At 43.4% G+C, this 21900-nt stretch overlaps 1 protein-coding gene and 1 non-coding gene across 2 annotated transcripts in view; one reads left to right on the top strand and one right to left on the bottom strand.

The window, feature by feature from the left end:
* AATF (apoptosis antagonizing transcription factor) overlaps positions 1-21900 on the bottom strand; it is a gene marked incomplete at its 5' end in the record, with an annotated part of 77172 nt that overhangs the window by 48331 nt on the left and 6941 nt on the right. The window contains 3 exon segments of the mRNA XM_034752343.1: positions 166-330; positions 1093-1297; positions 1645-1759. Of these exon segments, the coding sequence (XP_034608234.1) occupies positions 166-330; positions 1093-1297; positions 1645-1759 (485 nt within the window).
* Positions 17283-17354, top strand: TRNAD-GUC. The gene has a single exon. It is a non-coding gene; the product is annotated as a tRNA-Asp (tRNA).

Genomic DNA, 21900 nt, shown 5'->3' with positions numbered 1-21900 from the left:
ACATTGTGAAATACAAAAAGCACCTCCATCATCTTTTAATCCATTAAATTACAAATAGTGTTACTTCATCACCCATTACACCAACAAGAACATTACTTGTTAAAGGATCAATTTAATTCATTTGCAGAGAATTTCATCACTTCCATTGGAAACAAAAACTCTTACCGAACATCCAGGCAATGATTCGGGGACGGGCTGAGATTCCTGCTCCAGCTTTCCAAGTACCCTATACACAGATCGCTTAGTCTGTGTCCGCCGTAGTAATCTCTCTTTGTCCATCATAATATGATCAATCTGAGTCAAGATTGAACGCTCAAAGGCACTGAAACCCTGCAACAACATTAACTAGTGTCAGATAATGCAGAAAGCTGCTGCTCAAGGCAGCAATGTTCCTTTATCTTTCCGTGTCAGTGGATAAGCAGACAATGTTCCTACTGGAGGAGTTTGAGTTTGGATTTTTGTTGTTGTTTTTTTAATACATATATATATATATATATATATATATATATATAAAACCCAACAAAAAATAAACCAACAAAAAGATACTGCCCTGAGGAAAGCTAAAAGCCTGTCTTAATAGACAGGCTTCACTGTTCTAGCTCAGACAAACTTCTCAATGATTAATATTAACCCCTACATGCTGGGCCCTGGATCTCTGAGGACAAAATGAATTGCCAGCTGAATTCAAGTGTTCAGGTCTGTGTATTTACAATAAATCATGAAGTAAATAGGGAAATGTACAGACCATAAACAGTATCTTGTCTCCAGCTCATAACGGACTGATACCAGCTGCTTCAGAGGAAAGTGTGAGAAACACGATAGAAGGCAGTTCTGAAGTAATCTGCCCATGGGGAAAATTTCCTCCTAACCCTGCCAACTTAGAACCTGGCTTATGGCTTTGAAGCATGAGGCCTTATATCCCTTCCAAAAGCTTTGGGGATTTTTGTTTGTCATGGGCGTGTGTTTTAATTCTTACTATTGTAACTCTAGATGGAACAAGGAATGTTCCCATGTATGAATGGCATGAAACACTTCGGCTGCTGTCCCAACGTCTCCGGTAAATTTCTCTCTCTCACACACATACACACTTGCCTTCCCCAATTTGCCAGAAGCTAGTTTGGTCTTGTCATGCCACTTCTGCAAGGTGTTGTTCCGATACGTTCTGAAGTCAGCAAATCGCTTAGCCATGAATTCTGGATAGTCTTCCATCTCTAGCTTCCGTTTAGCGGGGCCTTTCCGCCTCATCTGATCCTCACCTCCCATCTCTTCATCACTACCACTGGGGATCTCCTCATCACTAGACATTTAAAATAAAAAATAGAAACACTTTGAGGCAACGATTTGGAAACTCTCTTTAACAGCAACTCCTCTGCTGATCATCTTGCCATCTTCTGTTAGTTATTCAGAAGTCAAGTCGCTGAACCCTCCCTCCCGCCACCAAAAGAAATTACAAAACACAAGCTCCCGGTAAAAACAGGAGAAGTTCAAATGCCATTTGTCTGCTGTGTCCATTACCCACACAGTAGGAGCTGGGGGAGCAGAGCTGAGATGGCGAAGGTCAAACCTTCTATGTTTTCCTATTTAAAAAGTTAACTGCCAGGTGGGCTTTAGCAAGGCCCAGACCCAGACTTGTTCTGTATTTACCTCTCCACTTTTGATTGCTTCCCATCTACCAGATGCCTCGTGCCTGGATATTGATAGAGCAGCTCATCCTGGAGGTCCACTAATGCTCTCAGCAACGCCTTCAAGGCTTTATAACCTGCAGAAGAAGGAGACGCAGTGACAATTGCAGGTTGATCCCAGCTTCTGGTGAAGCCTCAGCGTGACTCTGGCTTCTCGTATTAAACCTACATTCCTGCCACAGATAGTGCAGGTCTTGGTAAGCCTCATAGGCGACTGTTTTCACCAGCCCAGATTAAAATGTTGTTTAACATGTATGACTCATTCTTTTGTTACTGCCAAAACAACTGCACAGAAGGATATTCCTAGAAAAGAAGGAAGGGAGTGAGGGGCATTTTCTAAACTGCTGAGCGGTTACACATTGATCGGTCTATTTAACTGAGACACACAAGTTTGGGCTCAGAATCCTAAAAGATTAGCATACTGAAGTAGCAAGTACTGTGGGCTTAGGTATCTGATGGCACAAGGATATGACAACAGCCCCTTTTGCTGATTAATTCATTGCCCTCCTATGTTACTTTTTGCAGCAGGCACCAGCTTTGGTGTAAGAATATGGAGCAATTCCAGAGAGAGAATAATTATATGCATGTATCCTATCTACACGTGCAGGTGCAGGGGTGTGTGTGTGAGTGTGAGTGAGAGAAAGAGAGAGAGAGAGAGAGAGAACGAGAACTGCAGGCCTAGCGGTTTATAAGCAGAGAATGTCAGTCTCCAGGCCTGCCAACTGGGCACCCTTCACAAACCCTACATTCACTTAAAAAGACAGAGTGTAGTTAAACCAGAAGAGAATCAAGGCAGAAGTTTAAAGATTCTCCGCAGGCAGCTGTTTTCCAGACCACCTGCAGGCCCATTCGGTATCAATCAGCCAAAGACCTGGACAGTTGCTAATTCCTTCACGTAGCTGTGGAACAAAGTCCCTGTCGAGAGGAGCTTCCAATCTACAGGGACAAGCATTCGAAATCAGACAAGTGATGGGGAGATGGATTTGTCCAACAGTGGTACAGCAGCTCTCTACCCCCTTAAGGTAGGACATTAACACCCATAGGTTTCCCAGGAAAACTCTCTGTTACCTGGTTAATAAGAGCCTCTCTCCAGGCCTTGCCGGAACTCTCTGGAACTACAGTCTGAAGCATCACTTATTTTAGAGGCTGCCCACTGCTGCTATTACCAACAGGAGGCCAGAGATCTTGGCATTCTAACTAGGCCTGTATCTGGGAACTGTTTCACAGGCATCTGCACCTCATTTGAAAGTGCGCTGCCTTCGCTTGTTTCTAGCCTGATTACCATCAATACAAATAGAAGAACACAGAAACAGGACTACTGGATTTCAACAGAGAGCTGAGAAGAGAATCCAGCAGAGAATCCCAGTGCTTGGGATTTCCAGTTCTTGCCGACATAACCATGCAAAGCTCTGAGGTTCCAGAAGTTACTCAAGCTACTACACGATGCTGGTGGGACAACTCCACTGAATTGGACCCCACCACTTCAGCAAGTTGTTTCCCTATTGTGGCTCCACAAGGATGTTTCTTGTTCCAAGAAGCTTGTATTTGGTAATGGTACCCTGAGCATTATCTGAACATTTCATATTTCCCCACAGGAAGACAGTTGCAAGTGTCACCTAAATGAGGAAGTGGATAGAACGGGCTGTGTTTGCGTGTGGAGTCAAATTTTATTTGTATGTTTGTAAATATTCAAAGCACATGCTGTTATGGCCTTATTACCCGATATGACAACGGTAAGTACACAGATTTAGTTTGGGAAGCTAACCACGCTCACACACCTGGCACCTGTTGCAAAACATGCAATAGGTTGCCATCAATACTATAATTCAACCACTGCACGATGTCCGACACTCTGAGAAGTCTTTACAGCTTGATGTCCCTAACAAATTCAAGTACAGTAAGCAATCACTGACAATCTGACCATCAGTCTGCAGAGCTGTGGCATCATAGCTCAAACATGTTCAGTCTCTTGCAAGGAAAAGCTTTATGAAGGTGTAGAATAGTCTTTCCTATAGACAAAAAGCAAGCAAGAGACTAGATGCGATCTGAAGTGATCCAGACAGTTTCCCCTTAAAGGTTTGATCAAAAACAGATTATGTTGGCATTAGCCTGGGGACAACCTCTGTCATGTTCATAACCAAAGGCTAACAAAGGAAAGAAAGGTTCAGAGAGAACTAGAGAGCTGTCTCCTGAGGCTCTTAATGAATTTGGTTGTCCAGACTTGGTCCATTTAGATTGCAAATTCCTTGGGGCAGAGCAAGACCACATCTTCCTTGATAAGCACCACGCATATCCGCATCTAAACACAAAATACGTGGCCCGTTTCTAGACACTTCCTATCCAAGGTTCTCAAAGCCCTTCACAAAAGGGAGACAGGATAACACCACTTAATGTACAAATGGGAAACTGAGGCAGGGAGAATAAATGGGTTGCTCACAGTTACACAGGAAGTCAATGGCAGAGCTGGGACTCGAACTCAGATCTTTTACCACAGACCATTCTACCTCTCTAACGAATCACAAAGGGCTAGGTCCTTACCTGCTGTAAAGTCAGTGGAGCTATTTCAATTGACAGCAGCTGAGGATCTGGTCCCAAATCCTTCCCTTACTTACCGGATAGCACAACAGGAAAGGGGTGGGGAGTATTTTATTTTAATTTAGCCTTTTTTTTTTAAATGGGGGACACAGAAAACCATGGATAAAATCAGCAGCAAATCTTCATCAGTCACATGAAGGCAACGGAAGTGGAAATCAACTCAGACATGCCGGGTCTCAATCTTTTGTATGTTCCCATTGCCGATATTAGCGCTGCCTCAGAACCCGGATAAATGATGGCCCGACCTCAGTAGCAGTAATGTCAATGAAAAGACACTAGGAAGACTTTTGCTGCAGATCAGCAGTTACGCTCATCCTCCTCCCGTACGTGGCTCATTATAGATACATTTTGACAGCTGTTCTATATAAACCTATTAACGGATTAGGTTGCCACACTCGTAAAACAGTCGTGTGTTAGCATCAAAACAATTCTAACAGACAAACAGACCAAAGCCCTTAAAAATGCATCTGTGGTATGTAGTTAAAGCAAGGGCATCATTTGCAAGAGGCAAGTGCCCCCCGCCCTGAGTGCACAGCTTAAAACAGCAAAATCTTTTCCTGCAACCCAGCTAAATGTCCCCAGAGGTCCTGAACCCGCTTATTTTCTACCCGCTGTCTACCCTCCAGTGGCAATGCTAATTCACCCCAGGCGGCTTTGATCCTGTCTATTACAGCTGGAGTAGCACTCAAATTCTTCGGAGGTGTATCAGGGCTATTGCAAGCAGGCAAGGAATAAAGACAGGCTCAGGCTCCCTCAGGATATGAGATATGGACCCCAACAGAAGCGAGGATGGGAAGCAATTTTATCTGGAGTGAAGGGGGTGGGGAGGGCAGGTCAGACAATGACTGTGTGTCTACCCAGGTGGGAGGGCTAATTATTCCAGGCACTGACTTCATCATGAGCCTCTTACAGCTGGACTATTTCCATGCTTTCAATTCTTGTGTATTTAATGGCATTATTGGATAGGGTTCTGGGTGTGACTAGCAGGTGCCTAAGTGTGCTATAAACTCAGCCACACAAGCTGGTATCACCCCCTGATACTGCACTGCCTTATCCGTTTCAGCATTTAATTCCAAAATGGACTGTTTTCTAGCAGGCAGGCAGGCAGGCGCACACGCACACACCCTTTGTCCTTTCTGCTTTGGGGAAAGGAACATTCTAACTGAGGAATGAAGACAGGGTGTAAACTACAGCAGTTTTATGAATACAACCCAGGAAATGGGGAAGCAAGTCCCCCCGCCGCCCCCACTCATTTAGCAGACTGTTTTTAAATGCTGTTCTTGGACTGAAATGGGCCACTAAAGCACACAAGCACACACAGTTTTTCTTAAGCATACCAGCACGTTAAAACAGTTTTCAGACTTAAAAATCTTTCGTTTCGACTCCTACCCTAATTTCCCTTTGGGGCAAAAAGAGAGTGCCCTCGCAATGTACCAGCGGGCATGGAGAACGCATCACAATTAGCCCTCATGGACATGACCAGGCAATGGGGAGGGTTCCCAGGACCAGCAAATCTTTGCTAATTGTCAGTATCTAGCGCTTTTTAAGACAGGTAGGCACCCGCAAATACATCTTGAGCAGCGATAAAACCTGGGCGAGGCTCACAACAAAGTTTCTGCCACTTACTCAGGTTTGAATTTACTTCAGTTTGAATTCCTAAACTAAGCAGTTTGCTTCTTGGACTCACTGCCCCAGCTCTGTCAGCATTAACCATGTTTTGCCCTGCATCTGTTGTGTTCAGTTGACTACAGCTGTCTACGCTTTTCCTTGGCTCCCCATTTCCTTCTCCAGCAGTACCCCCCCCCCTTAGACCCTAACGCCCAGTGAATAGAGACAGCGTTCAGAGTGTAGTCTGAAGTCCCTTCATACAAAGCTAGTCTGAAGGCACTTTACAGAGCAGCTCTCTACTCCTGTTGGACCCTCTGCTTCCCCACCCCTCTTCCACGTGCTTTGTTGTTGCATTTTTTATTTAACTCACATTGTAATCTCCCTGGGGCCAGTACTGTGCCTTTTAATTACCCGTCAAGTGCTATGCATCTCTATGGGACTATATAATTACTGTCTTTATACTGGACCTCAAGACATTTGTGAAAAGTCCTCAAAATAATAGTCTAAATTTCAAGTGATTTTGGGTGCCCAACTTAAGGAAACTGATTGTTGGAGGGCAGATGCTCAGCACTGTCTGAAAGAAGATGTGGCTCTAAGGTGCCCCAATATGGGAACTCAAAATCACTGCCCCGTTTGAAAACATAGGCATGTAGCTTTCTGCTCCATACACGTTGTGTACAACAATGGCAAAATAAAGCTGGGGATGCAGTAAGACCTGGGAGAACAGTACACAGCCACTTCTCCCAACCCTTTGCTCCCTGTACCACTTACTCCCGGTCTAAAAGTGCCATTTAAAAAAAAAAAAAGAAAAAGAAAAAGATGATGTTGAATGGGAGGCGAGGTGAGAGGAAACGTTTACTGCTGCCACGCGAACAAGTGAAACGTGTTTTGAACCTACCATCCAGTTTAAATGGGAATCCTGAGACTGTCCCTAGCAAGAGGCCAACTCATAAGAGTCACTTTTAAGAGTCCACGGGAGTCCCTTTATTTTGTGTCCAGGAGTGAAAAAGTTGTTGCAGATCCAGAAGACAGCATATCAATCCAGCAAGAAAGCTGGGAGCCAATATCAGTAAATCAAACTGTGCCTTTCTGTTAATACTCTCTCATATGTTCTCATTTTATACATCCCTTTACCGAGTCAGAAAGTAGCCCTGGAGTATTTAAGCTCCATTCAGGGATAGCACTGCCATGTATCAAAGTGTCAGGAGACCCACCAGAGATGAAATCTGTCCTACTGCTCTCAAACCACAAAAAAAAAAAAATCAATTTTGTCAATGCCAGAGCTTACAGGCACACTGGCTCTGTTGCTGGTCCTACCCCCTTGTTTGAATCAGTGGCGCTGGTTCCTGCATAAAGGATAACCAGGGCCAACCAGCCATACTTTGGCCAGCCTAGTTTAAAGTCAGAATGCAGACAGCTAGAGTAGAGACTGACACCCAAGTATAGCTGAATTGGTGTCGTAGGCAGGATGAGGGCTTCTTCACACTTATGTCACTGTAAGCCCAGCATCTCTACTGCAAGAGCGTCTCTACCTAGAAAAATGACCCGTTCACCTTTCCCCAGCACTAGGTGGGACTTCCCTTTGCCCCCAGCAGTGGCAATGAACACTGGCAGCAATTTGTGTAGCAGCAAGGATAGGGCTCTCTGCAAGACCATTGAAGTCAATGGGACTAAGCGCATGCTTAAAGTTAAGCAAGTGCTGGAGGGCCAGATTTTCAAAGGTATTTAGGTGCTGAAAGATCCAGACAGACGCCTAGTTGGGTTTTTTAAAAGCACCCAGACACCTAAGTCCCCTCACACGTTATTTCAGTGCTTCTTGTGGGGTAACAACATGTTTCCTCCCAGTTCTTATGACATGGGATATGGAGGTCCTAGGATGAAATCCTGGCTCCCACGAAGGTCAATGGCAAAACTCCCAGTGCAAGTATACTAAGGAAAGCTCAGAGGTGCCACTGGAAAACAAAAGTCTGAAACGTCTAGGATAACAGATGCCCTCAGTTCTGTGTGGCAGCTGCTGGGTCACACTGCAAAGGCGACACTCCCCACCGAACCAAGCCAAGGAGTGGAAATGAGTCTGGAAGGGAAGAGGATCGTGGTGTTGTGGTTAAGACACAGAGACTGAGGGGTAGATCTGGGTTCTGTTCCAAGCTACACCACAGACTTCCTGTGCCACAGTTTCCCCATCTGTGACATGGAGATAATGGTAACCCCCTACCTCACAAGCGTAAGTTCATTAATGTTCATGGGCTACCAGTTACCATGGTGATAAACACCCTACAGAAAAGATGAATACATGAATCTCCTGTCTATGAAGATGAGATACCACCACAGAGACTAGTAACGGATAGGGCGGTGGGTTGAGGGGAGGGACAGCAATCAAAGAGGAGAACACAAGATAAAAATAGAGGATTATGTTCTACAGCTCCTCAATATATGTTCCATTCTATATGCATCCGAAGAAGTGGGCTGTAGTCCACGAAAGCTTATGCTCTAATAAATTTGTTAGTCTCTAAGGTGCCACAAGTACTCCTGTTCTTTTTATCAATGACTATATAGCCCATTACTATACTGAAATAAGCATGAGACATGTTACAGTAGCTATTACTGTAGTTGAGATTTCACACACACACACACACACACACACATACAGTTTTGGATTTTATATCATATACTACTTTGAAGAGCCCAAGAGGTGTAACAGCATGATCCTGGTCGAACAAGCCTTAGTCCAAGGCTGGATTCTTCACCCACACAGAGCCCCATTGATGCTCACACAGAGTTCTTTGCAGGCCTCACTAGAGCCTTATACCGTAACCCCTCACTTAACGTCTTAGTTATGTTCTTGAAAAATGCAACTTCAAGCCAAACAATGTTAAGCGAATCCAATTTCCCCATAATGTAAATATGGGGAGTTAGGTTCAAGGGAAATTATTTTTGCCAGACAAAAGACATTATATACATATAAAGTATGAGTTTTAAATAATGCTGTACTCACCAATGATGATTGTGAAACTTGGTTGAGGCAGGGGCATAGTGGGGTCGGGGGCTTGCCCTGCTCCACCTGCCTGGTAGTGGGGTGGGGGGCCGCGGGCGGGCAGCCCCCGCATTCCCACCCTGCTCCCCGGCAGGAACCCCGGGCGGGCGGAGCAGGGGGAGCCCCCGCACCCCAACCCAGTCCCCGGCTGGAACGTCCGCCGTGCGGAGTAGGGCAAGCCCCCGCACCCCAACCCAGATCCCGGTAGGAGGGGAGCCAAACAACATTATAAGGGACATTGCAGGACTTTAAAGGAATATGTTCTCTAATAGGTCAATGACCTAATAGTGAAAGAACGTTAACTGGGAGGATGTTAAGTGAGGAGTTACTGTATCGTCCATGATAGGGGAGAGGGATAGCTCAGTGGTTTGAGCATTGGCCTGCTAAACCCAGGCTTGTGAGTTCAATCCTTGAGGGGGCCACTTAGGGATCTGGGGCAAAAACTTGGTCCTGCTAGTGAAGGCAGGGGGCTGGACTCAATGACCTTTCAGAGTCCCTTCCAGTTCTAGGAGATAAATAATATATTGAGATATATACCTATTATGATACAGTGAGAGGGGGTAAAACGGTAGAGAGAGAATGGAAGGTCAAAGATGACAGAGATACAATCGCTCAGTTACATCCTGGTGGTAAAATTAATTTGATATCTGCATAAACAAAAACATAATATACAGTCCCTGAGAGGCAACATGGTCCGATGGATAAAACACCCGACTGGGAATCAGGGCACCTGACTCAGCCACTAAGCTGCTGTGCGACTGTAGGCAAGTCATTTAATCTCTCTGCGCCTGTTTCCTCATCTCCCTTTCTCCGTCTGTCCATTGACACTGTAAGCTCTTTGAGGCAAAGACTGTCTCACTCTGTGTTTGTACATATCCTAGCACGAGAGCGCCCACGGTATGCACATCATAATATGTGCATGTACAGTATGAGGCACACATAACGGTTGTGTTTTGTTTCTATAGTGTGTACAGACACAGTGTATGCATATGCATATGGAAATTATTTCATTAAGCAAAACTACTATTGTGCACACAATACCAAATATGAAGGAGATGGACTTAAATTTTCTATGATTAGTCGACACCTAGCTGCGTGATTAACAATTTTTTCCTCAGTTAAATCCGGGTATCTGGCATTGTAAGAATACCGCATGCACACACCCTTTTAGTTTTTTCCATATACCCACACAGAGTGCATTCAGCATGCACGCACACACGAACAAGTTTGATCAACACATGTATGTATTTAAACGTTGATATCTTTAGCAAAAGCTGACCTCCTGAAATCAGGAGAGGAAAAACTTGGAAATGCACTATGTTACCATTCCACAGATTGTGCAAAGCACCTAACAAACTGTTTCCATTATAGAAATAAAAAAAAATATAAACAAAAATCAAACCCATAGTTTTTATTAAACTCAGTTATTAAACAAAACATCTTATCAGACATACATGTTTATCTGAACATTCTGATTAAGAGAGTATTTTCGCTCTTTTTAAATGACTCTGGGACTGAAGTTAAACTATAGGTCAAAATGACACTCAATACATTGGCCTGAGAACAATACTTCTCATTCATATCCACAAGCCAGCCACTTGCACTAGTCATCCCCAGCAATTAATCCCCCAAGAAACACATTTGATTAAATCTTTTCAAGCAAATCCTTTGCTTTGCTTTTGTTAGTTCACTTCTTGTCAACATCTATTAAAATATGCCTTTAATTCTCCCACAATCTTAAAAAACACCGATTCCACTGTCTTCAACTTTAATCAACTGTATGGCCGGCATTTTTCATTTCATAATAATGTGCTGTTTGGAATTCAAGAGGCAGGCTCAACATCAATCATTCGGCAAGAATTTTTCCACTGCAATAAATATGCAAATGAGGAAAGCCAGTCAGTCGTATTTCAGGCCCGACTTGCTAGTGTTTTAAAAAAGACACAAATTTATTAATTGCCGTTGGCCAGCGGAATCCTATTACTTTGGGCATTGATTACAAAGCTGTGTGAGTGATTATTGTGCAACTTGCGGGCTATCCAGGCATGAGGAAAAATTATTAAAGCAAGGCAGAGATTATCAACTCAGAATAACAATAAGCCTTAACATTTTAGGCCTTTAACTTCTTCAACAAAGAATTACGCGAGAGCTCCACTGTATCATAATTCTGAAGACTGTCAGTATTACTGTTGGAGCCTGTTCTATGTTCCCCACAGCAAAACAATGTTACCAGCCTGGAGGGGGTGGGGGGGGGACCCTGCAGGTTACACATTCCTTAACATGGACCATATGGGCAATAGTTTTTCTGTTATTCCCACGGTGTGGCCAACGGCAGGGAGAACAACCACTATATGGTGTAGCTAAGACTTCCACCGTCATGAGGCTATCTTGGAATGTTGCAAGACCATTACACTTATTACACCCTGTTAGATGACTGGCTCCAAAAAAACAACAAAAAAGGGTACAAGAGAAAAAATACAGGGGTAAGTGTAAGAAGTGGCCCATAGTGCATTCAGCTTTGCTTTCAGCTTTCGGGGTCAGCTCCAATCCTTTTGGAATCAGAGACCTGAATGGCCTGATGCTCAAGGTGCTGATAGTTCATCTTCCATGGATTTCAACTGGCTTGTAGCTACACAGCACATCTGAAAACCAGGCCGGAAATGTTTTGGAAGATAATCGAAGTTAAACACTTTTGGTGCCACCATAAGCGTTTGCCCTCTGGAGAAATGAGTTCTAGCAAATGATAGCTGGTGCATTTCACCCCCCGGCCAGCGGGCCAGGAAAAGGTCTATGCCTTTCGTCCTAAGCATATGTCTACAACGCACGTAGGAGATGGGATTCCCAGCATAGACTCAAACGGAGCTAGCTTCAGTCTCTCTGCCCGCAATGGGAAATCACACCTCCCACCTGCAACACAGACATACCATTGTGCACAACGGGCGCAATGCTTCAGCCCCTAATCATGTAAAGAGTCCCACGCACTTCAATGGAATAATTTAGCCCATTGACTCCAATATTGCTACTCATCTGAGTACACGTAGTAGGATCAGGCATATAGAAGGAGCTTGTGAAAAGTATTTATATAGATTTTAAGGCCAGAAGGGACCATTAGATCATAGTATGACCGCCTGTGTAACACAGGAAAACAAATGACATTGATCAAGACAAGCAAAGAGTTTGCTACATGTGAGTTTTTATCTCCAGTGATCTGATTGCCAGTTATATATATATATGGAGATATACCTATCTCATAGAGCTGGAAGGGACCCTGAAAGGTGATTGAGTCCAGCCCCCTGCCTTCACTAGCAGGACCAAGTACTGATTTTTGCCCCACATCCCTAAGTGGCCTCCTTAAGGATTGAACCCACAAGCCTGGGTTTAGCAGGGCAATGCTCAAACCACTGCGCTATCCCTCCCCCGCATGAGTTGGCTAACATACTTGCATGTGCTAGTCTGGGTGCTCCACAAACCTTTACTCCAGTGTGTATTGGAACAAAGGTGTGTGGAGCATCTACACTAGTATGTACAAGCTTGTTAACTAACTCAAGTTAACTGGCAGTCAATTCACTCGAATAATTCTAATGCAGGCAAACCCTTTGTGTGTGCGCAAAGCATGGCAGACGCTTATTGTCAGGGGTCAAATTGCAGCATGTGAGCAAACAAAAAGTTGCCATTTTGTGCTCTAGAATCTAAGCTACATGTCTTTTAAAAAAAAATAAACAAACCCCCAGCTCTCTCCAGAGCATACTGTTATGAAGGTAACCTTTAAAATGTGACCATTTCAACTTTTAATAAGGCTGGGGAAGGGGACTATACATGTTTTAAATCTAAGAACAAAAATCTGTTAAATAAGACTAAACAAGACAGGCTAGGGGCCTTCTCTTCCCATGCATCACTGCAAGATTTTCTTTAACAGTCCTGAACTCCATACCAAATAAATACTGTATGTCTCACTTCTCTCACATGAGCTCCAAACACTTTGCAAACAATGAATTATGCCTCAAAACATCTACCTTACCACTTCTAGGGCCCCGATCCTGCAACAAGATTTGAGTGGACAGAACTGTGTACTTGCACGGAGCCCATTGCAGGACCAGGTTGTATGTCTGTATCCGCAATTAAAATCATAAGGGTGGTGAAGATATTGCAACAATTTAAGAAGTCTCCCTTTCCCCTAACTACAACTTGGTGACTTGGCTTGAAACGGAAATCTGTATCTGTGAACATGCTTTTTACCTCATGCCCCCGCATCACACATGCACACACGTATGCCAAACGATTGTCCATAAGCACGGGACAACTGGCCACCTTATTCATTTTAAGTCTGACCAACACCACTCCATCAAGACGCTGGTTTGCAAAAAAAAAAAAAAACGGCACAAATTTTGGTCTGATCTAGCGCCCGTTGAAGTCAATGGAAAGACTTTGATCGACTTCGGCTCAGGCCCACAAAGAGAGTTACATGGGATATGTAATCAGAAAAAGGGATGGAAAGTGACATTTTGGGCCTACCAACCTTAGCCGCATCCCTTTAAACAAAATACAACATTCCATGAGTTGGTGAGTGCAAAGCTTTGTTATTTGCAAGGGTTTCTAGACAAATAACATGCCAGCTGAGCTATCTTCTTTTTACTGGCTTAGCCAGACCAAAATGATTGGACCTCAATACTGGAATCCAGATCTGCCCTTACGGGCACATGCAAGGCTCCCATTAAGAACTTTGGGGCAGAAACGTGACCCTGTCTGACACTGAGTCATGGAGGGAGTGATAGCTTTCAGTGGTCTGAGCATTGGCCTGCTAAACCCAGGGTTGTGAGTTCAATCCTTGAGGGGGCCACTTAGGGATCTGGGGCAAAATCAGTGCTTGGTCCTGCTAGTGAAGGCAGGGGAGTGGACTCGATGACCTTTCAAGGTCCCTTCCAGCTCTAGGAGGTAGGTAGGTAACCTGGGGCAAATCACTTAAATCTATGCCTCAGTTTCCACCATTTCTGGAAAGCGGGGATAATGGTACCGACCCATCTCTGTACAAATTATTAAGATCCTCAGATGCAACTACAAAGAAGGGTGGATAATTATCCAATTTCAGTTTTAAAAGTTAGCCATGGTTAGAGATGATAAAATAGTGTGGCTGGAATTACTGGGAGTTCCCTTAGGCTCCTTTGATTAATCCCAGTCCACATGACTATGGCACACTTCATTCAAAAGCTCTTCGCCAACAAAATATGGAGAGCTCTGGGGCAGAAGGTGTATCCATCAGCCACACATATCCTACTCCACATCAGGAGGGGAGGATAAATATTTTGCCAAGGAAACTGGAACAGAAAGTGCCATGGCATCTCTAAAAACTAAAGCAAAGCAGATGGGACCTGGGTCTCATCCAGAATGACTCATGCCTAGTAAACGGTTTGGTACTCAATTTATCTAGCCGTTATGGGGCTTTGGAATAGCTGAGGTGGTTTCCTGAAACATGAACGCACGTTCACAAAAGGGCTGTTCTCTGCAGGAATGGAGAAACGCGTGTTCTCAGGGGCTCGGTCGCAAAAGTATTTACATTGGGAATTTAAAAAAAAAAAAAAAAGGAAGATAAATATTCAAAGGAACGTCAATAAGAAACCCAACAAAAATACCCCTTAAAAGATACTAAAAGTGAAATGAGAACAAACTGCCCAGGCAATACTCTGAAGTATCCTCTCCATCCCAGGCCCAATCCTGAAAGGTGCTGAGCACCCTCATCTCTCACTGAAAATAATGGGTGTTAAAATGCTGAGTCAGGCTCTGAGTTTGGGAATAAATGACCATCCCACATCCTCCACACTTCCTGACAGACTGCATGCACCCTCCTTTAAATTGGGACTTCCAGTGGTCTGGACTCATGAAGAGAACATTAAGAATCATTTACATGTAAGCTGGCGGTATGGTTCATTTAATTCCCTACACCCCTCCGTTTTAAAATTGGCAGCATAATTTTCAGTTTGCTACACCAGAATGCTGAAGAAATTGGGGTGGGGGTGGGGATGTTACAGAATTTAAGTCCAGTTTGCCTAGGAGTACACATGTGGTTATGGGGGACTGATCTATCAGCCAGGTGATTTAATAAAACCGTCTTCCTTTGAGATTACGTGCTCAGTCCATGCATAGTATATTCAAAAATAACTGCACTGAGAAAAGCCTAGTGGGAGAAGATGAAACTGGTTTGGTATTGTGGAGATCACGTCTCATTCGTAACTGGGATGACCCGATCTCCTGCATCATCTGATGCATAATAATGGTGAAGCATCAAAAGATGTCTTCTTTTTCCAAAAAGAGATGAAGTATTCAAGAATATAAATGCAGAAGATCACAATCATTCCACCCCGGGCTGTGATCTTGACAGGCACCCGTTTAACAAAGTTAGTACCCATAGAGGTGACATCCAATGAAAACCCAGGTAAAACAAATGCTATTCCCCAGCATGTGCCCAGGGCGCACTGTGTCATTGGCTGTGCTGTGCTGCAGAACAGATGTAGGTCAGAAGCCATGAGTTTAAGATCCCATAGTCATTTCTCACAAGAGTGGTTAACCCCTCTAAAATAGCCAGATCCCAATTCAGGCAATTAACGTAAACTCCGCTGTAGCCTCAAGTGAGAGTGTTATCCTTCATTTCCCAACTCCACCCTAAAAGCGGCTATATTTCCACCCCAGAGATGGCTGAATTTCCATGATGGGCAAAGCAATAAGACTGCAAAGCACTTTTCGGGAAGGAAGGCCAATACCTCTTTGCATATCACGGAGCGCACCACAGACCCAGACTTGGGCAGTTCCTGGCAAGCCCTGAGAAGTTTTAGAACACACCTTTTTAGCTCTACTTTTCAATAAAATATAATGAAATTGCAACCGTTGGCTGCTGTACCTGAGACATGTAACACCTTAGGAGATTAACTAATCAATGTGAAATATAGGTTAACCTGTAACTACTGACTTCGGATTTAAGGAAGGGGCGACAATAAGCTTCTGAGAACAGAGGTTCCCTTCCCACATAGTTTCTCTGCAGCTCACACTCTCTCCCCATCTTCAGGCAAAATCCATCCCCCGGCGGAGGGCTAGCACAAGGTCTATTGCACTATTTACGTCCTATTCTGAGGGCTAAGGCCTGGTCTGCACTGCAGAGTTTTGCCAACATAGCTATGGCAACTGTGAGTGTGGGGGGGAAAAATCCCACCCTCTCACTGACAAAGCTATGCTGACAAAAGCTTCAGTGTAGATACAACTATGCTGACAGAAGAGCACGTCTATCGATTTACCTAACAGTCAGGGAGGTAATGTAGCTATGCCAGCACAACTCCATCGGTTGGTTTACCTTGTATCTCTGCTAGGGGGCTCTGCCAAGCCTAACCATCCTGGGCCACAGCTCTATACTGTAGACCTGGCCTTGGATGGGGCATGCATGTGAGTGGGCCCTCTGCACTCTTTAAGACAACATTCACTGAACAAGGACAGCTGGCTCCAAGAACTAGTCTCCTGACATCAAACGCAATCTCACGCTTCAGGGTTTAAGCTGCATCACTGCAGGGGCTAGGAAGGAATTCACCCTCCATAGTACTGCACCGTTAGCAAGGAGCATTAGTTTGGGAGGGTGGAAAAGGAGCTGCTCTTCAGCATCAGCATATTGGCCATTGCCAAAGGCAGGACGTCAGCTATGGAAGCCTTCTTTGTTCTCTGCTATAAGGCACACAGAGATGGTGGTTACTATTAGTTTAGGGAACACTTAGCTTGCACCACTGCTCGTCTGCCCAATCCTGCCAAGTGCTGGGCGCCCTTCCAACTCCCAGTGGCTTCAGTGTGAACTCAGCTCCTTGCATCAGTGAGTTCCCATGAGAACCATCAACACTCCTTCCCAAGGGACCATTTTGAGAGGGCATTAGGAAAATGCTAGCGAGGCTTTCCTTTTGTTAACACGCTTTCCTGGACACACCCACTTCACATGGCATATCAGGGCAATTTCCCTTTATCTCAGAGCCACTAGGAATATCATGGGACGTAGAATTTTAGATCAACACCCCAGATGTGAGGAAAATAAAATGGGTGTGATTTTACAGCGCACAAATTGATGCTGAAGTATATTATGCACTCCATTGTGAGATGGGGGAGGAGAGGGGAACACACTTTTCCAGCAGACTTTCTCTCCCTCTGATCAAAGACCAGTGGTTCTCAACAAGGAGTATGCATACCCCTGGGGTACACAGAGACCTTCCACGGGGTCCATCAGCTCATCTAGATATTTACCTAGTTTTACAACAGGCTACATGAAAGGCACTAGCAAAGTCAGCACAAACTAAAATTTCATACAATGATTTGTTTATACTGCTCTAGATACTATACGCAGATCCTCGTTAGTATAGTGGTAAGTATCCCCACCTGTCACGCGGGAGTCCGGGGTTCGATTCCCCAACGGGGAGGCAACAGTTTATGTAGATACTATATCAGTGATTCTCAACCTGGGAGGCGCGATTTATTTTACAATTATATGGTAAAAATGAGAAAGTCAGCAATTTTTCAGTAATAGTGTGCTGTGACACTTTTGTATTTTTATGTCTGATTTTGTAAGCAAGTAGTTTTTAACTGAGGTGAAACTTGGGGTTCGCAAGACAAATCAGCCTTCTGAAAGGGGTACCGTAGTCTGGAAAGGTTGAGAACCACTGCTCTGGACCACTGTGTGGCAAAGCTTACTGTCCTGAAAACAGCTGTGTTGCTCCACTCAAGTACTTACATCCTGGGTAGATATGAGATAATGGACCTGAAAGCACGATAAAAATGTTCAGGGTTTTATTTTGTTACTGAATATGAAACTTTGCCAAACTTCTCCATAAAACATAAACAATACTTAGTATTTGTCGCCCCAACCATGGCTCCCCCACTTAGCAAAGTCTAAGGGCTTGTCTTCGCGTATAGCGTTGCATCGGTGCAGCAGTCTTTAGTGAAGACGCTACTACGCTGACAGAAGAGCTTCTCCCATCGGTGTAATTAATCCATCTCCACAAGAAGTGGTAGCTACATTGGGGACATAGCACCGTCTTAGGGTGACCAGACAGCAAGTGTGAAAAATCGGGAAAGAGGGTGGGGGGGTAATAGGATCCTATATAAGAAAAAGTCCCAAAAATCGGGACTGTCCCTATAAAATCGGGACATCTGGTCACCCTACACTGTCTACACCAAGGGTTAAGTTAGTATTTTTAGTGGATTTTTCACACCCCGGAGCGACGCAGTAATATTGATATAGGTCTGTAGAGTAGACTTGGCCTTAGTCCCCCATGGTCAAGAGCACCAAGGAAGCTAAAACGAAGAAAATATTAGACTTAAGTGGAGAAAATACTGGACTTTGTTTTTGCCTCTTGCCCAAGTCTGATATTTTCTCCATTTCCTTTCACGGGTCCACTGATTCTTCTCTTGAGCTTATGATGCTGAAAGAAGCAACATGGAATTCCAGTAGCTCTTCATAATCTATTGACAGGTGGAACCACAGGACGGGAACAAAAATTATTACTTTTATATAGGTTTTATGGAATTATTGACAAGTCTTAAAAAGTTAAGATGAAAACATAGATATCCATTATTTAAAAGTCTCGTAATTTCCATTAACAGCTTGCTTTTTGCAATAAACCAGCTTTGATTTTTCCCATTCTTTTAGCTCCAGACCCCTCCAACAACTAGTTATGAGATTAATTTGTGCTGTTTAAAAGCTGGGATTCCCAGCGCTTTTCCAACAGCATAAAGTATTGGTTTCTAGCTCTATCAGTTTTTGAAATATCATCCATTTTTAAACTATATATATCAGGTTCACACTGAAGTGTGTGTGGGGGGGGGTTAAGGGAAAGCAGGATGTTAATTGGAACAGTGAGATATTGCAACCTATCAGGGCTATAAAACAATGCTGAAAGGCACAGCTATCCAAGGGCAGAGAGAGCATTGGATTCTAGTCCTTGTGAATTAAGAGAGATCACGTCTTGAAGCCCTCATCGGTCCCTCACACTAGCTGTACTTTTCTAGCACTGAATCAAGATTTAACATAAGAAGTCCCAGGCACTGGAACTGTTTAATTTCTGACCCCTGAATACTACTGTCACCATCTTACTTTGACTATTCCTTGCCCTTCTGGGAATTACGCATTCTTGTGGAACTGTCAATGAAAAAAGAAAAACAAAAACAAAACACATAAGATCCTTAACTGCAAGTGTGCAATCTATGTGGAGTCACAGCACAGAAACTTGCACCCTGCACTCCTTTTCTATGTAAATAATGCAGGGATCCTGCGGGAACTTGCCAGGGATTGGAATTTTTAATTAATGGGTCTCTTTAATGTGCAAATCAGGAGCAGACTGCAAGTTCTGACTTGCATTGATTATGAAAAACATTAATTGAACGTGCAAGACCCTAAACACAGGCAGCATCTCATGTCCTGGCCTAGACTAGAAGATATGGTGCAAGAGAATACAAATCTATCTTTTGGAAACAGACCACTCCAGGCAACAGTACCTTAGAAATTTTAGCTGTGGGAGTTTCTGTGTAGAGAGCATTAAACATTAAGCATTTGCACTATATTCACAGAGCAACCACCGTAATTGTGGTAGCATTAAAAGACCACTAAGATGTTCTCCATGGAAGTGAAGCAGGAATAAACATGAGCTCCATTACCATCTTGTCCGCAATTTATATGTAAAAAAGAAGGGACAAAACCTGGAGCATAATTAAGGATTTTTTAAAAATGAAATAAAAAGTAAGACAGTGCAAACAAAGCAAGGCTGTCTCTTTAAACAGAAATTCATCCTATATAAATTATGGCCATAAACTTTTCCTGCAGTGCAGCCTAATTAATTCTTGTTCTATACACAAAGGGAAATGCTGGGTGACAAATGGGTGTGAAGCTTGAAAGCTGCCAGGTCTGCAAAACATTTTCTACTTCAATTTATAAGCAATTTTGCAGTAAATCATCCACCAGAACCTGAGATCTCAGGCATCTGAGAATGTCCAAGCCCCGTTAGATTGCTTACCAAAAAAAAAGAGTTTAAAAACCTCTTCACTTTCAGTCCTAATTTGAAAGCTGCACATAACACTGTTATTTTTGCCTTGGATTTGGCTTGAACACCACAAATCTTACAGTTGAAACTTTACCATAGGCGCTTTAATACTATTACCCCAAATCCCTAATAAAATTGTACCATCACATTCAGCCATAATGGAGAGAAAGTTGTCTCGAGAGGGACATGTCATACTGGCGAATGTAGAAAGATAATTTATCCATCCAAAATGTTCATTCTTTCTCTGGGCAGAAAGGAGGCATGGAATACTACAAGCAATGGATACACTCAGGAAAAGCTATCACATAAAAGATTAATTAAAATATTAAGGGACAGATTTTTCTACAGGCACCAAAAAACCAAAGTTAGATACTCAACGCCCGTTCACTTTCAATGGCTCGTTGTGCCGTTGGGGGAAGAAAGCTCCGCCAAGTGTCCAATTGGGTAGGATATTAAATTAAGTTTGATATTGTTGTACCCAATCGCTTCAAGCTACCAAACTATTTATTTTTCCTTTTACAAAAAAGGCCACACATATCTGACTTTAAAAAAAACAATGTAACAATGGATTTGTTTCACTAATTTGGAGAGAAGCATGTGTGTGGCTCATCCATCCCCAAACAGAACATAATCCAATCCAAAACAGTGTTGTTTTGTTACCATTTTCTGCATCCAAAATCTTGTCTCTTAAGACTGGCGTGTCCCGCAGGATGACAGAGTGCAATAATATTAATACTTAGTATTTACAAAGCTCTTTCCCACCTTCAAATGGCCATTAACTACTTTAATTCTCAAAACACCCTTATGTAAGAATCCGTATAGATTCTTCTGGTTGGGAAAACAGGGAGAGGTTAAGTGACCTACCCAAGGCTATATCATGAATTAGTGGCAGAGCGGGGGTGAGAATTCAGAACTCCCCAGCCTAATATCCAGCCCACTAGACCAATTTAAAAAGAGACTAAAAGGCTTATTCACATAGAAGCCATTTTTGCTTCTATTCCAACATTAAACCCCTTGATTAGCTCGTAATTGGGACTTTTATTAGACCCTGATTTATACTAAAATAAGCTGGCCGTCATAAATGAAATTAAGCCCATTCTGCATCAACTCAAGAGGCAGTTTTTTATAATTACAGTGGGCAATGCCTTTTGAATTTCACCAGGTGTTGTCTACCGGCTTGAAAGGTCACATCCAAATTACCACAAGCACAAAAGCTCCATAAGCAAGAATGTAATACAGTTCAGAGGCTGCCCACACGATGAAGCTCTGGTTTTATTGACGAGTCGTGAATCAGATGTACAGAATGAGAGCTCTGATTCAGTCTCACAATGCCCAACACAGCAAAATGATGGGGAGATGGCTCTTCACTGTTTAACACAACAGATCTTCACATCTTTTTGTGAAATCCTTCAGGATTCAAAGACTCACCCAATCATTAAAGCAGAAGCCACAATTCTTACTGGAGAACCTTATAGCAACAACCACAAGTCAAAAGCCATCTTGCAAACAAAAAAATATATATATGTTGTGTATGGATATTACAGCTAACGTGGGCTTAGATGGCCTGATAACTCTGCAAAGCCATTGGCTTTCACTCTCCAGAGCTTCAAAAGCCAAACCCTTCTAGTGAACAAGAATTTGAAGCACAAGAACACTGACATTTTAGAAGTATGACACATTGGACCAACCTCACAAAAGACGTAATAATTAAGTAACTTCTCAAACCATGCTAGTCCACAGGGATTATACTGTAGTACACCTCTACCCCGATATAACGCAACCCGATATAACACGAATTTGGATATAACGCAGTAAACCAGCGCTCCAGGAGGGCGGGGCTGCGCACTTCAGCGGATCAAAGCAAGTTCGATATAACACGGTTTCGCCTATAACGCGGTAAGATTTTTTGGCTCCCGAAGACAGCGTAATA

Source organism: Trachemys scripta, chromosome 18 (genome assembly GCF_013100865.1).
Source record: "Trachemys scripta elegans isolate TJP31775 chromosome 18, CAS_Tse_1.0, whole genome shotgun sequence".
Taxonomy (NCBI): domain Eukaryota; kingdom Metazoa; phylum Chordata; order Testudines; family Emydidae; genus Trachemys; species Trachemys scripta.
Note: the sequence above shows the minus strand (reverse complement) of the source record. Positions and strands in the feature narration are given on the sequence as shown.